This window comes from Haliaeetus albicilla, chromosome W, assembly GCF_947461875.1.
Source record: "Haliaeetus albicilla chromosome W, bHalAlb1.1, whole genome shotgun sequence".
In the NCBI taxonomy this organism is placed as follows: domain Eukaryota; kingdom Metazoa; phylum Chordata; class Aves; order Accipitriformes; family Accipitridae; genus Haliaeetus; species Haliaeetus albicilla.
This window is the reverse complement of record NC_091515.1, coordinates 41397315-41415251: the sequence shown is the minus strand read 5'-3', so window position 1 is coordinate 41415251 and position 17937 is coordinate 41397315. Positions and strand designations below refer to the sequence as shown.

Genomic DNA, 17937 nt, shown 5'->3' with positions numbered 1-17937 from the left:
TTTTTTATCAGTTCTGTCATCCTGCTCAGCTTAAAGGATTGGGAGGATGAGAGGAGTGGCAGGGGTTGTGGGGTAGAAGGTGGCACGTCCTTTATGTCCTTTGCTGGACTTGAATCCCTGATTGCAAAAGTTACTCCATAACATTTTAACCTTACTATTTATTTTGTGTGTGTGCATGTACACACATTTGTGCATGAAAAGAGGAATCTAAATTAAAAAGCATAGGAGGTTTGATCTGCAGCTTTATATATCATTCAACCCCAAAGAGCTTTGCAAGTTGTAAAGTGGTGTTCTGCATCTGCCTTAAAAAATCATTAATCATGTAGGGGGTGGGGTGGAGAAGGTGGCACGAGTGATATTTTCCTAGCTGTGCCAGCCAAACTTTGAACACCTATGTTAATAATACATTTCCTTCTGTCCTTTAGCACTTTGCTTCCCATTACAAAACTTGTTGTATTTAACCAAGAGAATTGGATAATTTTCTCGGTATGCTGAGGAATGGACCATGAATAGAAACATTGCTGTAGCAGTCATCTTTCTTCCAGCTGCAGAAGAGTATTGTGTGCAATTTGTTTTCTCTCCCCTTGCATCTTTTAACTTTTCTCGGGGGAACAAGGGACCTCGTAGTAGCAAATGGCTCTCTTCTATCTTTCTGGATTCTTAAGTTTTTTATTGGTTCCCCTCCCTCACCTTCCCAATCATTGGGCTGGAGACAGGAATAAAAGGTGTGAAGTTTCAAGGCCAATTTTATACAAGAAATCACAGTAGATAATGATAACAGTCTCAAACACAGAATCACATCCCTAAAAGGTCTAAAAATATTGTCTGTGACTGCTACCTTCAGCTGGTCTCAGTCTTTTTTCTTTCTTCTCGTGCACACTTAATAAGGTGAAGGTGAAATCAGTACTCTAAACAATAATATTAAAATACATTTTATATACTGTATAAAGAAGAAAATCTGCAGGGGATAGTTAATGGGAAGGTTTGAAGGTACCATAGATTCCCTCATCATAAACATGAGAGAATTAGACTCCAAATGCGGCAGTTACTGATTGGAAGCAATAACAACTCCATAGGACTTTCCACCTGCTGAATAGAGCCCACTGTGCTCATTTGGTTGTTTTAGTATATTTTACAGTTTGTCTTCTTCTGTTTTTTCTTTTTATTTCATCAAAATGAAAATAGAGCTCGGAAGTAAGTTGTATGAGCTGTTCCTTCCTAAATTTGCAGAATTTACCACTGTCTGCATGCAAAAAGTAAAGTCTTTATTTGTGAACTTCAATGGTCTGATTGTTGCCATGGAAACATGATCCAGAATCATGGTCTTTTGCTGTGATAAGTGAAGTCCATAAAATCAAGATGTTTCATATTTCCTTGTAATGAATTTAAGAACAAAAGTCTGACATTTTTATTTTAATCTGGCTGCTGCAGCTAAAGACCTATCATTACCTAGAGATACGTTTTCCAGTCTGTGCCAGGTTTTGGGTTGGTTACCATTAGGTATTATCACGTTGATGTCAGCTGGTACTTTTTTTTTCTTTCTACAATAACAATGGATTGCTCAAAATTTTAAAATTTGGCATACTCACTGGCAAATAGATGTTTCAAAGAATCTTAAGAAAAGCAGAAAATACATATTCTGCAAATTTGAGAGAGTACTCACCAAAACACTAGGATTATCATTCTCCAGTCAAATCATTACATGCTTATCTCTGAGTAAATATTTTGTTCTGGGGCAGTAATGATATAACTCATTACTTTAGAGACTCCTTCATAATATTTGCTTTAGAATACCTCCAGCTTGTAGCTTCTGAAAGCACTATTTCTATAAACTGTATTTACATTGTGCTCTGAAGGAAGCCTCCAGGGGAAGAAGAGTGTATGACATTCCAGTAACAAGCTGCTGGAATTTCAATTTTATATGAACAATTGATTTCTACCTTAACAGAGTTATTCCCACATATTAAGAAAAATATTTCGCAGCATTTCTTCTTCATGGAGGTTAGCCTAGATGTGAAAGGAAAATGTATGGTAACTAAATATCTGACACAAACTTCTGATTTTGGAGTATCTCCCCAAAGGTTTTTATTTAAAAAAAAAAAAAGTAAACAACCCCAAGACTTGATACATTGTTGAACTTAACAGCCTTAATCTGCTTCTCAGAATTTAAGTGGTAATATGTATCCATTTTCCCCAATTTAGTTTGGAAAAATGAATGTCCTTGAATAGGACTCTTTCCCTCCAATTCTGCATCCAGGTTAAAATAATTTGTAGCCATCTTGGAAACATCAAGCTATTTGAGATGAACAGATTGGTTGACTTCCAGTAGTTTAGGAAATAATCCTGATCCCACTGAAAGCCTTGGAAGTTTTGTCATTAATTTAAATAGGGACAGAATTTCATTCCCCATATTCAAACTTCAAAGAAGGCAAAACGATTTTTCACATTAGGGTTCAGTTGGAGCACTTTGAGGCATACAAAGCCTTGAAGTGAAAAAGAACACCACCTTTGCAACTGCTGTGGATGTACTATACAGGCTGGCAGTGGCATGGAGTTCTTTTGTGCCATTGTCAGAGTTTTAGTTTTTGCTTTACAAGAACAGTTTTATATGCTTTTGTGCAGTCATGTTTGCTTTATAAGATATATATATAGCTAAGACGATAAATGAGAACTAGGCAGAGTATGTGTTAGCAACCTATGTGCCACAAAATGCTGCCAACCTTATTTTCATTTGAGAGTTAACCAAATGGATAGCTTGATTGCCCGTTGAGCTACTAGTAGACTGCATGGCATCACACGTTTTATAAATTGATTTGTTGCTTTTGAAAAATGCTATTTCTTGCTTAGAACATCCATGAGAAAAATCATTGCAAGTCCAAGTAATTCTACTTTAGGAAACATTTTATAAACCCACTTATACTTAAGAGATAAATTGCTTATTTTTTAAAATCACATCTAAACCCCACTTCTTCAGTAGTTAATCTGAAAAACATGGAGTTTGATTCAGGGAACACATAGGAAAGGTCAATTACATATCTTTCAGAATATGTGCATCACTAATTAATAATAATGCAGTTTGCTAAGCATTAAAGAGAAAATATGCCCTTGATTCTTCTTTCATAATTTTTACAGCAGTCTAGTTTAAATAGTGCATTGGAAAGGTATGTCTAATATAAGTTTAAAATGTAACCATATTTAAATTTGCAAATGTTCAGACCGGTAAGAAAATTAAATGTATTGGCAAGTATGTTGGTTATTTAGCTGCTGGTCGGATGGAAGTTCTGTTTAAAGTAATGAGAAACTCACTTATCACTGTATTTCCATCAGGTTAAAACACCTGCTACTCCAATCCATTTCTGACAGAACAGGGCTAATACCTGTATCTAGTCATGTAGGCATGGGAAGATTCTTGATTGCTACAACATTAATGACAAAAAAGCATTTGTTCTATGTTTCTTCCTATATCTACTTGTAATGATACTGAGGCTATGAGGAATGTTTTGGCTTGCTTTCATATAGTCTGGATAAATTACCTCCCTTTTTGAATGCAACTTTACCCATGGCAAACAGTAGTCTCAAGGACATGACATTTCCTTGCTCTTTTTCTTTTGCGGTGTTGAAGAGGCATGCTTTTCATTGTACCAGACACATGACCAATTCTGACTTTATACAAAGCACTTGAGGCATTGTCCATGCAGTTATCTGTTCTTGAAAGTTTTATGCATGCTTTTTAGAAATCCTAAGATGACCACACAGGTGTGCACACACACAGACACACAAAAATCTGACTTAAAATTCCACTTTTTAGATTAAGAAGTGTAAAAATGGAACAAAGGAAACTAAACGATCAAGCCAACACTTTGGTGGACCTGGCAAAGGTTAGTAGGCAATTATTGTTGTTCTGTATTAACATTCATCCTTTCCAAATGAAGAGTTCATAAGTGAAAATGTTATGAACTATACATGCAAATATTGTTAACAAGTTTGTTAATTCTAGAAAATGAAAACATATATCTGTTTTGGGTTAACATTTATTAAGTAAAACATCTTGTTTATAGCTCTGACCAAGGTTTGAATCTACCTTTTATTTTTTGAATATTTGGGAAGGATTTCATAACTGAGGGGCTGATCCTGAGAGCTGCTGAAACAGACAATGGAAATGCTTAGGATGAACTTTGACTAGGAAATGTTTGTGTAGTCCTGTATAATAAAGAGGTTTCTTGTCTGGAGACAGACTATGCTGTGAGGGACTATAGTTCACAGGCCCTCACACAGACAACTTAGGGGTTGTGGTTTTCCATTCTTGTTCTCTTATGAAGCAGTGACTTTAGACAAATAACTTTAGGGCTGTATTTGTTCCAAGTATTTATAATGAATAATAACTCCCCACTTTGCTGATATATTATAAGGATATGTTATTCTTTTTAAAGCTATTTGATATCAACTAAAAGAGACTATTCAATTGCAAATTGTTAGTGGAAAAATATCAAGCCAGGTCGAGCAGTCCGAGACAGGCAAGGCTGCTGCAGCTCCATGCCCCCAGGTCCAACTATTAGCATAGCTGAAGATGTATTCCCAGTAGTCACATGCACACAGAGCAGACATATACATCACATATATACATGGCTGGCCACACAGATCACAGACAAACACGCACAGAGCACTCACACGAACACAGACAGCACCAACGGCCTCATGCTGCTCTCCTCTCTGGCTGAGCAGGATCACAGAATCACAGAATGGTTGAGGTTGGAAGGGACCTCTGGAGGTCATCTGGTCCAACCTCCCTGCTCAAGCAGGGCCACCTAGATCTGGTTGTCCAGGACCACGTACAGATGGCTTTTGAATATCTCCAAGGAAGGAGACTCCACCACCTCTCTGGGCAACCTATTCCAGTGCTCAGTCACCTTCACAGTAAAAAAGTGTTTCCTGATATTCAGATGGAACTTCCTGTGTTTCACTTGCACTGCTTCTTGTAAGACTTGTCCTCCACTGGTTCAGGCGGTTCCTGCTATAGTAATTCCTAGAACATGCAACTCAAATCATGAGTTACAACAGTTTAAAAGTATTTGCATCACAGTCTCCACCTCTGGTCCCTTTGGACCAGACCATTGGGTTTAACATTGCAATGAACTCCTCCCCTTGCCCCTGCTCTGGCTTGCACTTATCCACAGACTGCAGTCCCTTAGGGGAGTACCTGCTCCGAGTGGAGCCTTATCTATGAGCCACAGTGTCTCCAGGGCTATACCTGCTGTGGCATAGACTTATCCACAGCCACAGCTGCTTTGAGGTGCACCTGTTCCAGCATGGCCTTCTCCATGGGCTGCAATGCCTTCAGAAATATAACTGCTCCAGCATGGCTTTACCCACAGCCACAGTCCCTTCAGAAGTAAACCTGCTCCAACATGGCCTTACCTATGGCTACAGTCCCTCCAGAGGTGTACCTGCTCTGTCATGGGTTTATCCATGACCACACGCTTTGAGGTGCTCCAGCATGACCTTATGCACAGCCACAGATGCTTCAAGGTGTACCTTCTCCAGCGTGGACTTATCCTTGGGCCACAATCCCTTCAGAGGTATACCTGCTGCGGCACAGACATAACCACGGCCACAGATGCTTCGAGATGTACCTGCTCTGGCATGGACTTATTCACGGCCACAGATGCTTTGGGGTGTCCTGTTCCTGCGTGGACTCATCCACAGGTCACAGTCCCTTCGACTCGAGTTCACACTGGAGTTCCAGCCTGTCTACTACAGCAGCACAGAAACAGCAGCGATGCCCTGGCCATCTGCCAGCTCAGGCACATCGTCATTGCTGTTATCAAAATGTTCCCAGGCACTACAGAATAAGATGATAAGCAGTACAGCAGTAGAACAAGCAGTGAAAGCAAAAAGCAGCCACTGTCAAGCACTAGACTCTAATTTACAGTAAGGCAAGCAAGCCCTGTGGCAAGCACAGGAGCCTGTCAATTAATACCTAAACAGCAATAACAGCTATAAATTTGATCTAGCACATTCCAATCAAATCTGTCGTTATCTTGAATCCTTTGAGCCCCACGTTGGGCACCAAGAAGGACTGTTGTGGTTTAACCCCAGCTGGCAGCTAAGCCCCACACAGCCGCTCACTCACTCCCCCCCAGTGGGATGGGGGGGAGAAGGGTAAAAGTATGAAAACTCGTGGGTTGAGATAAAGACAGTTTAATAGGTAAAGCAAAAACTGCACTTACAAGTAAAGCAAACCAAGGAATTCATTCACTACTTCCCATTGGCAGGCAGGTGTTCAGCCAACTCCCTGAGTACTCAAGGGTGCATCTCACCAGGGCCCATGGACTTATGTATGCTTAAGTATTCCCTGACCTGATCCTCTTCCACCAAGGGTAAGTCTTCCTTGCTCCAGACTTTCCCCCTGGTCTCTGGGACCTGGGATTCCTGAAGGCTGGTCTTGCTAGTAAAGACTGAGGCAAAGGCGGCATTCAGTACCTCAGCCTTTTCCATGTCCTGTGTCACCAAGTTCCCTGCCCTATTCAGCAATGGTCCCACATTTTCCTTAGCCTTCCTCTTGTCAACTATGTACTTATAGAAGCCATTCTTGTTGTCTTCAACATCCCTTGCCAGATTAAATTCCAGGTAGGCTTTGGCTTTCCTCACTGTATCTCTGCATGCCTGGAAAACATCTCTGTATTCCTCCCAGGTTACCTGTTCCTGCTTCCACCCTCTGTATACTTCCTTTTTTGTGTGTGAGTTCTGCCAGGAGCTCCTTGTTCATCCATGCTGGCCTCCTGGCATTTTTCAATCATAGAATCATAGAATAGCCCAGGTTGGAAGGGATCTCGAAAAATCATCTGGTCCAACAGATCGTGGAAAGGGATCCTAGATGAGATTATCTAGCATCCTGTCCTCGGGTGATGAGGACTCTACCACATCCCTGGAGAGGTTGTTCCAGTGATTGATTGTTCTCAGTGTAAAAATTTCTTTCTTATATCGAGATGAAGCCTCTTCTGGTTTAACTTGAGCCTGTTGCCCCTTGTCTTCTCCATGTGACTCCTTGTGAAGAGAGACCCTCCATCCTCTTTGTAGCCGTCTTTTAAGTACTGGAATACTGTGATGAGGTCCTCCCTAAGCCTACTCTTCTCCAGCGAGAAAAGACCCAACTCCTTCGGTTGATTTTTGCCTGACTTGCTACTTGTTGGGATGGACTGCTCTTGAGCTTGGAGGAGGTGATCCTTGAATATTAACCAGCTTTCCTGGGCCACTCTTCCCTCTGGGACCTGTCGTGGTTTAACCCCAGCCAGCAACTAAGCACCACGCAGCCGCTCACTCACTCCCCCCCACCCAGTGGGATGGGGGAGAAAATCAGGAAAAGAAGTAAAACTCCTGGGTTGAGATAAGAACGATTTAATAGAACAGAAAAGAAGAGACTAATAATGATAATGATAACACTAATAAAATGACAACAGTAGTAATAAAAGGATTGGAATGTACAAATGATGCGCAGGGCAATTGCTCACCACCCGCCGACCGACACCCAGCCAGTCCCCGAGCGGCGAAAAACCCTGCCCCCCCACTTCCCAGTTCCTAAACTAGATGGGACGTCACATGGTATGGAATACACTGTTGGCCAGTTTGGGTCAGGTGCCCTGGCTGGGCATGAGAAGCTGAAAAATCCTTGACTGTAGTCTAAACACTACTGAGCAACAACTGAAAACATCAGTGTTATCAACATTCTTCACATACTGAACTCAAAACATAGCACTGTACCAGCTACTAGGAAGACAGTTAACTACATCCCAGCTGAAACCAGGACAGACCTTATCCCATGGGACTCTACCAGGCCAGTACCTGAAGAAGCCAAAGTCTTCTCTCCTGACGTCCAGGTTTGTGATCTGGCTTTTTGCCCTGCTCCCTCCCCTCAGGATCCTGAAGTCTACAATCTCATGATCACTGCAGCCAAGGCTGACTTTGACCTTCACATCTCCAATGAACCCTTCTTTGTTTGTGAGTATGAGGTCCTGCAGAGCATATCTTGATCACTCCTTTGTCACGTGGATCAGGAAGTTGTCATCAATGCTCTTCAGGTATCTTGTGGAATGCTTATGCCTTGTTGTGTGTCCCTCCAGCAGATATTGGGGTGGTTAGAGTCTCCCATGAAGACCAGGGCCTGCAAATGTGAGGCAGCTCCTAGTTGTCTGCAGAGGGCCTCATTCGCTTGTTCTTCCTGGTCAGGTGGCCTATAGCAGGCAACCACTACAATGCCACTCTTACCTGTCTTGTCTTTCATCCTTACCCATAATCTCTCAGCTGTCTCCTCATCCATCCCCAGGCAGAGTTCCATGCATTCCATCTGCTCTCTCACATAAAGGACAACTCTTCATCTTCCTGGCCTGTCTTTCCTAAAAAGCCTGTATCCTTCCATTGCAACACTCCAGTCATGGGAGCTATCCCACCATGTCTCTGTGATCCCAACAAAATCATAGCCCTGCACCTGCATGCAGAGCTCTAATTCCTCATGTTTATTCCCTATGCTCTGTGCATTAGTGTACGTGCACTTCAGAGAGGCACCTGCTGATTTTCCAGAAAGAATCTGTTAGGGTTTTTTTTTTTTACCATAATGGTGCCTTGTAGGCACTTCCTTGTTTACATGCAAATGTTGGAGGTGACCCTGTTTAAGCCCTATTTTGTTGTTTTTGCATTCCTTTTCAGTCATATCACTCCAGGCATTTTGCTTGTCAACCCTATCTGTCACTCCCTTCACATGGCTGCTGGTAACTCCCTCACCTGTCATTCCTAGTTTAAAGCTCTCCTTACCGGGTCAGCCATCCTACTGGCAAAGATACCTTTTCCCCACTTGGTGAGGTGGAGCCCATATCTCCCAAGCACACGTTCATCCTCAAACGGGGTCCCATGGTCATAGAAGCCAAAAGCCTGTTGCTTACACAAGCTCCACAACCAATTGTTGACATGCTGTATCAGTGCCCTCCTCCTTACACCCTTTCCCCTCACCAACAGGATTGAGGAGAATACCACCTGGGACTCCATGCCCCTGACTATCACCTCCAAAGTTCAATAGTCACTTTTGATACTCTCCTGGTTGCCCCTGGCCCTGTCACTGGTGCCCATATGGAAGAAGAGCAGGGGGTAATAGTCAGAGGGTTGGACAAGCTTCAGCATTCTCTCCATGACATCATGGATCCAGGCCCCCAACAAGCAACAAAATTCTCTAGACAATAGGTCAGGTCAGCAGATTGGTGCCTCCATCTCCTACAACAGGGAGTTGCCCATTACTATCACTCACCACTTCCTCCTGGTGGTCTTGCGTGGTTCAGGGTTAGTTGGTCCAGATGCTTCACTTGAAAGCACATCCAGCTCCTCCTCATCTTTGAGGACAGTGAACCTATTTTGTAGTTGTAAGCCCTTAGGTGGAGCAGGAGCCTTCTACTGAAAGTCACCAGCTTCTGTTCTTCACCTTCCCCAGAGGTTGTACTTACCATTCTGCTAGGGACAGACTGCTTGTGTCTCCATTGTGTCTGGAGTCTGGGGCTCTTGAAGCTGTTGCATCTCTGAGAAGATGCTGTCTATCTCTCTCTCATCCTCTCTGATGCTGTGCAGCCTGCTGACTTCCTCCTGTAACTTCTTCAGGATGGAGTTCTATTAGTGAGAAAATATTTTTTTATATATATATATATATACATATGTACAATGTGGAACTGTGGTGGGTTGACCTTGGGCATCTGCCAGACCCCCACCCAGTCACTCCCTTACCTCCCCACCTCAAACAAGACAGGGGGAGAAAATAAGATGAAAAAGCTTGTGGGTCAAGATAAAGACAGGGTGATTGTTTGCCAATTACTGTCACAGGCAAAACAGACTCGACTTGAGGAAGATTAATTTAATTTATTAAAAATAGAGTAGGATGGTGAGAAACAAAGATAAAAACTAAAACACCTTCCCCTCACCCCACCTTTTTCCCAGGCTCAACTTCACTCCTTCATTCCTGACTCGTCTACCTCCCCTCTCTGCCCCCCAAGCAGCGCAGGGGTAATGGGGTTAGTGTCAGTTCATAACAGTTCCTCTTTGCTGCTCCTTCCTCCTTACACTTTTCCCCTGCTCCAGCACAGGTCCTCTCCATGGGCTGCAGTCCTTCAAGAAAAAATCTGCTCCAGCGTGGATTCTCCATGGGCTACAGTTCCTTCAGGAAATAATAATTTGCTCCAGTGTGGGGTCCTCCATGGACTGCAGCATGAATATCTGCTCTGGCATGGTCTCTTCCATGGGCTGCAAGGGAATATAGGCTCCAGCACCTGGAGTACCTCCTCCCCCTACTTTTTCTATGACCCTGGTGTTTGCAGGGTTGTTTTTTACCTCACTCCTCACTGCCTGTCCAGTATTCTTGCCCTTTCTTAAATATGCTTTCACAGAGGCACCACCAGCTTCGCTGAGTGGCTCAGCTTTGGCCAGTGGCGGGTCTGTTGCAGAGCTGGCTGGAACCATCTGTCCAGCACAGTGCAGCCCCTTATGTCTTCTCACAGAGGCCACCCCTGTAGCCCACCCCCACTACCAAATCCTTGCCACTTACACTCAATACATGATCCTTCCAGCAGCTGAGCTCAGACACTCAGTCTGCCCAGTAGCTCCCCCTGGAAACCATTGTCCCCAGTTGCTGTCACCTGGATATATGAGCCCCTGAGGCCACAGTCCTATGCCAGTTGTTGGTAAAGACCATCTTGCGCACATATGCATGCATGCATGCACAGACCTGGCTGGGGCTCCCCTGATTCCCTGGTAGTCAACCCCCCTCATGGTCTCACCCTTAGAGACACCCCCCCAGCAGGTTTTATCCATAGAGACACACAACCCAACCCCCTCATCCCCCCAGCATCTGGCTGGAACTCCCCTGGTCCTTCTAATAGCCAGCTCCTCCTGTGGTCTTACCTTTAGACACACTCCCCCCACCCCCCCTGCCTGACTCCCAGGCCACTTCACCTACTTAAAGGCTAGTCCGGCTTGATCTTTGCTAATACTCACACACACTCACACACCACAGTTATTCCAGTTACTGGCACCACAGACACATGGACCTCTGGCTCCTGGTCCCACTCCAGTGGGACTTTGTTTCACTTTGGTCTCTTCAGTTGCTGGCAACACATGCTGTCACGACCCACTCAGAAGAGGAGGGTGAGTGACAGATTCGCAAATCCCCAGCAGCGTGGACTAAGGTGAGACAACTCTCAAGGTCCATATACAAACATTTATTAGATTCCCACAGTGATTAATATATGTCTTAAACTAGGTTTTCCGATAATTGGTTAGGTTTATAACAAATTATGGCAAGTGGTAAGGTACGCCTTGCATTACTTAACTCTAAGAGAAAAGAGAAATGGGGGGGAGGGGGCAGGAGGGGGGAGAGAGAGAGAAAGAGATCACCGGTCCTGGTTCCAGCATTGGTCCAGCCAACAGGGGGTTTCTGGTTTGCAAGAGCACTCTTCTGCAGAATTCCACACACTTTCCTTCTTCTCTCTTCTCTTCTCTTCTCTTCTCTTCTTCTCTTCTCTTCTTCTCTTCTTCTCTTCTCTTCTTCTTTTCTTCTTTTTTTTTTCTCCTTATTTTAGTGGCACCTAACTTCCCCCTTTATGTTTGCTATATCTGTATGACCCGCCCTCCTACTATGGCGGCAGCTTCATTTCAGCTTCTCCCCCCTTCCCCCAGGTGACGTGTAGCATGATTTGGGTTGAGAGGGGGATTCTGTAGTCACATATGTTTAGCATGATCTCTGTAATCTTCATTAGCATATGCAGGGGTGTCAACTTGAATATGCATTTCATGGATAATGAGTCAAAGGTCATTCATCGGACATGATGGCCCCGAAAACAGAGTTAAACTTCACAAGTTGCACCAGGGCAGAACTGTTCTGTCTCCACAGGGCCTTGTCCCCCAGCTGCATCCTTTGCTATTCCTCCCAACATGGGTCAAATGTCAGCCTTATCAGTTCATTGAGCACCAGGCCAGCCTTATTCAGTTCAGGGTACTTGTGTTTGAGACATTCCTTGGAAAGGCTTGGAGAGCCTCTGCCCCCCCCCCTTATCTTTACCAAGTTTTGTCTCTCACCATTGTCCATGCTTCCCTCAGGCTGCTTTTTTCAATCTTTGTTTCAGGGAGTTACAAGTCATCTCTCTCTCTCACACACACACACACACACGCGCGCGCACACACAAAAAGAGTCCCTCCGAGCCATGGTCTGACTCCACTTGCTGGCACTCACATTCCCATACACATGCATGCACACCAAACAGAGAGTCCCTCGCCCAGGAAAAGAATTAGAAAGGAATTTAATAAGATAGGACAAACTGCATTGATCAGGTGCAGGGCATAGCCAGACAAGCGTACCAACCAGCAAACTATTTGCACACAACCAACTCTTTTTATCCCCTTACCCCTCCATTTTCCCACACTTGTTCCTCCCCAAATCACCTAGATCCCCCCCTTTCCTGGCCTTTGGTTCCTTCCCTAAACATCCCATAATGAGTCCTGTGCAATCCCAAAATACACTTCCCCTGCATCCTATAACGTGTCCCATACCCCAAGGCAGCAGCACTGCTCAGTCCAAAACACGTTCCAGCATTGACTCATCTTGATGGGTTTCACACCTGGACACTGGGGCTGAGGCTTTCCTCAGACAACTCTGAGAGGGGCCTGGACAGGGGGTCCCTTCTTCTGAGTCCTTAATTTGGGTTCCTTCCTGCCATTGCAATCAGCCCAGCAGACACGTATATATATTACCCAGCAGGCAGGCATGCAGCAGCATGGTGACCACCTGGCAAAAAGCCATGTCCTCTGGTTCTCCTGACCTTCTAGCATCTGGTAGAAATGCAACCAATGCAGCCACACGGACAGAGCTCCTGTCAAAGCATGAGACCACACAGGCTTCAGACTGTAGGGTGTGTGCAAGGATATTCCTGGAGATGGAGGGTGATAGCAAGCACCTGTGGTGTGACCAGGTAGATGAACTGCTCTGCCTGGTGGCCCAGCTTCAGGAGGAGGTGGGCAGACTGAGGAGTCTGATAAGGAGATTGACCAATGGAGCTGTGCTCTGCCATCTCTGGTACACAGAAGCCAACTCAGTATGGCCACTATGGAGGTAGGTCCAGGATCTGTTCTGTACCAGGAGGAAGGCAGCGTTACAAGGGATAGGGAGGGGTGGAAGCAGGTTACTGCATGGAGCTGTAAGAGGAACCCCTTCTTACCCTCTCAGCTACCTTTACAGAATAGGTATGAGGCCCTGGGTATGGTAGACAAAGTGCATAAGGAGATAGAAGAACCTATGCAAGCGCTCTCGCCAAGGTCAGATCAACCAACCCCTCACAACAAGACCTGCATTAAGACCAGCACTGAGAAGAGACAATGACAAGTTATGGTCATCAGTGACTCCCTCCTGAGCGGAACGGAAGCACAAATTTGCAGACTGGAACCTCTTTTCAGGGAAGTTTGCTGCCTCCCTGGGGCCCAAATCAGGGATGTCACCAGAGAACTGAAGAGCTTAGTACAGCCTTCGGACTATTACCCACTCCTTCTCTTTCATGTGGGTACTAATGATGCTGCAACAAAAAGTCCAAGGTTGATCAAAAGAGATTTCAGGGCCCTGGGAAGAATGCTAAAAGATTCAGGAGCACAGGTAGTGTTTTCCTTGATCCTCCGAGTAATGGGGAGAGACTTTGGAAGAAACAGACAAACCCAAGATACCAATACCTGTGACTTTCCATTTGTGGACACTGAAATTGTAAGGGACCAGTTGTATCAGCTGAATGTTCACAAGTCCATGGGGCTTGATGGGATTCATCCCAGAGTACTGAAGGAGCTAGCAGATGTTACGGCAGGACCCCTCTCGACCATCTACCAAAGGTCTTGGGAGTCTGGGGAGGTCCCTGCTAACTGGAAGCTAGCCAATGTTATTCCAATTTACAAGAAGGGCATGAAGGAAGACCCAGGAAACTACAGACCTGTTAGTCTAACCTCAATACCTGGAAAAAATATGGAGAAGATTATACTGGGTACTACTGAAAGGCATTTAAAGGCAAATGCAATCCTTAGGCAGAGTCAACATGGGTTCACAAAGGGAAAGTCTTGTTTAACTAATTTGATATCCTTCTATGATAAGGTCACCTGCCTAGTGGATGAAGAGAAGGTGGTGGATGTAGTTTTTCTGGATTTTAGTGAGGCTTTTGATAGTGTCACTCACAGCAATCTTCTGGACAAGGTGTCCAACTGTTGGATGAGCAGGTTCATGGTGCACTGGATGAAGAACTGGCTGAACAGCAGGGCTCAAAGGGTTGTAGGGAATGGGGCTACATCTGGCTGGTGACCGGTCACCAGTGGTGTTCCTCAGGGCTCGATTCCAGGGCCAGTTGTGTTCAACATTTTTAATCAGTGATCTAGATTCAGGAGTTGAATGCACCATTAGCAAGTTTGCTGATAATACCAAACTGGGAAGTACTGTTGACTCTCTTGAGGGACAAGAGGCCTTGCAGAGGGATCTAGATTGGAACATTGGGCAATGATTAATGGCATGAAATTTAACAAGAACAAATGCTGGACTCTGCACCTAGGATCGAGTAATGCCGGGCACAAGTATAGATTGGGTGAAGAACGGCTGGAGAGCAGCCCTGCAGAAAGGGATCTGGGGTTGCTGGTTGACAATAGGCTCAATATGAGTCAGCAGTGTGCCCTGGCAGCCAAGAGGGCAAACCACATCCTGGCGTGCATCAAACACAGTATAACCAGCCAGTCAAAAGAGGTGATTATCCTGCTGTGTTCAGCCTTGGTGCAACCTCACCTTGAATACTGTGTTCAGTTTTGGGCCCCACAATTTAAAAAGGACGTTAAGGTCCTTGAATGCATCCAGAGGAGGGCAATGAAGCTGGTGAAAGGGCTGGAAGGCATGTCCTATGAGGAGCGGCTAAGGACTCTGGGTTTGTCTAGTTTGGGGAGAAGGAGGCTGAGGGAGCGACCTCATTGTTCTCTACAGCTTCCTGAGGAGGGGAAGTGGAGAGGGAGGTGCTGGTCTCTTCTCCCTGAGATCCTGTGACAGGACAGATGGGAATGGTTCAAAGCTGCATCAGCAGAGGTTCAGACTTGATATTAGGAAGCATTTCTTTACTGAGAGGGTGGTCAAACACTGGAACAGGCTTCCTAGAGAGGTGATCAATGCCCTGTGCCTGTCAGTGTTTAAGAGGCATTTGGACAATGCCCTTAATAACATGCTTTAGCTTTTTGTCAGCCCTGAAGTGGTCAGGCAGTAGGACTAGATGATTGTTGTAGGTCCCTTCCAACTGAACTATTCTATTCTATTCAATTTGATTCAATTCAGTTCTGCCCCTGTGCTCCTCTGGGCTTGTGGAGATGGGCCGGTTATGGGCTGCTGGCTCCTTTTATGGGCCTGGGAGTAGCCATGGCAGGGTATTATTCAGCTCCCCCACCAGCTGAAAGCATTCCATGTTTCACATTAGACTGCAATATATAACAGTTATTTTATATGAACTTCATTTGAAGCTTCATTAGAAGTATTTATATGCTTTTCCCAAGGGTTTCTCATACAAATGTCTTCACGCACCTCAAAACACAGATCAATTTAAAGTGCAACATCAAGGCAAACATAAAAGTCTTCAGTGTTTGTTCCTCTTTTGCAGTAGAGAACCACCTGACAACTTCAGTTACTGAAAATACATTTCACTGTTTCTGGCAATTGATAAGGACTTTTCAGATATTATTTAATGTAGATTAGTTTTCTTTCAACAGTTATGCTAGCATCTTGAAACAGGGCAGAGAAAATGCATTATAGACACTTGTCTGATACTTCTGTGCTTTGCACTTCAGGTAGTCATTCAATTAATTTTTCATTCCTTTATAATGGATTATAAACTTCAGCCAGTTTATCTACTGAATTATGACCAGTTATTTTAAATTTAGGTTATGTCTAATCTGAAGTCTCGATCTACAAGAGGGATAAATTAAGTCATTAGTTTTAATAATTTCCCTGCATGAATTGCAAAAGAAACAAATGGAAGTCAAATAGAAAGTGACAGACTTTATGAATTAACATACTTTAGATTCCATTTGTAATAAGCATTATGACATTTTAAAGTTTACCCCATAGACTTTCTGATACCAAACACCATTTTGTAGAGGACAAATAGACAGGGGAAGGCAGAAGTAGAGGAGCATACACTTGAGTTTTTACTCCTTGCTCTACATTTCAAAAACAATCCACCCAACTACTCTTATTACAACAGGTTCAAGCACAGTTTTAGGAGAAAATAAGCAAATTGTTTTCTTTTTAAAGTATGAAGGTATTTAAAAATCAGAGGAAATAGAGAAAAGTGAAGGGCGCATCACTGTGCTTTGGAACCTTTGGTCTCCTTGTGACTTACACAACTAATTTTGTTCACAAATCTTATGATGGTGCATTTCTAAACATCTAAACTTCTAAAAAGGTCTGGTGTTTTGTCGAATTCAATAAGAGCTTGACATTTAAAATGCTACTCAAAATATCAATGTTACATTTCTGCTCAATAAATTTAGCACCAGTAGGGAGTCTGTCATGCATCTGCAAGTAAAATTATTTCACAAGACTGGATCTTGTTAGAATACTCATCTTCTTTTTGTGAAATGCAAAAGCATTTAAGAACCCTTGTAGAGTTGCACCGCATGTTACAATATCTGTAAGATCTTTCTAAACCTTTTTTACATCCTTCTACTTTCAGACTCAAAACATCATGTATGACATGATTTCTGACTTAAATGAAAGAAGTGAAGATTTTGAGAAGAGAATTGTTACTCTGGAAACTAAACTGGAAACTTTAATTGGTAGCATTCAAGCTCTCCCTGGACTGATTAGCCAGACAATCAGCCAACAACAGAGGGATCTCCTCAAGGCTCAGATACAAAATTATAAACATGTTGCCTACAGTGCTGAGCGATCATGGTCTTTGTCAAGAAGAAGGAGATCCTCCTCCACAGCACCATCAACTTCATCAGAGAATAGCTAGAAGAGAATAAGTTAACCACAAAAAAAAAAGACTTTTTGCCATCATATGGTCAATATTTTAGCTTTTATTGTAAAGCCCTATGGTTCTAATCAGTGTTATCTGGGTTCTGATGTCAGAATCCTGGAAACCTGGACACAAAATTTAAGGTCAAAATGAGTGAAAACTGTGTCATCCCCCCCTCAGATGCACAGAGAATGCACTTCTTAATGCTATATTAGATTGTTACTCCACTAAAATTTTATTTATGCACTTCAAACAAACTTTATTACTACAGTATATAATAATAATAAAAAGGTGAATTTCTGCACATATTTGCTTGGTTACTTGGACTTTAACAGTTAAAAAAGAGACTTAATACTAAAACTTTAAGAAACAAAATTCAAGCGTAATTATCCTCTCAGTATGAAAACTCATTCTCTAAACTTTGCACTGGAGGGGGGAAAAATAAAAAAAATCAATGTTCATCTAACACTGTGCTGTGTATGTATACTCATTTTAAAAGATCACTGACAGCTTCAATTTCTGAAGTGATTAATTAAAAATATAATTTACCCTAGAAATCAGAAAGATAGTAATGCAGAAAGTCAGAGCAGAGATGTGCTAGGCAAGACAGAAGAGCTGTTCTCCCAAACACCCAAAATGCCACAAACCAAATACATTACCTTTCATAATCTGTAAATCAGTACGCACTTTAGGCCTATTTATAATAAAAGCTTTGCCTTTTTGGTATAATGTATATAACTGATGAACATAAGTTATATCCATAGGCATTGCTTGGTTATAAAAAGCTCGAGAGTTTCTCCAATACCTTTTCTGTCCTTGGGAAAGATAATGACTTCACAGTATTTTACCCCCCTAGATGAGCAGCATGGTTGCATGCCTTGGGAGTGCTTTCTTTATA

The 17937-nt window shown here is 43.4% G+C and overlaps 1 protein-coding gene across 1 annotated transcript in view; it reads left to right on the top strand.

Annotated features, from left to right (window-relative positions):
* The window catches only part of KCNN2 (potassium calcium-activated channel subfamily N member 2), a 125349-nt gene extending 108114 nt beyond the window's left edge, over positions 1-17235 (top strand). The window contains exons 7-8 of the mRNA XM_069775089.1: positions 3809-3878; positions 16752-17235. Of these exons, the coding sequence (XP_069631190.1) occupies positions 3809-3878; positions 16752-17036 (355 nt within the window). The 3' untranslated portion in view covers positions 17037-17235. The remainder of the gene's footprint in view (positions 1-3808; positions 3879-16751) is intronic.
* Positions 17236-17937: the final 702 nt, after the last annotated feature.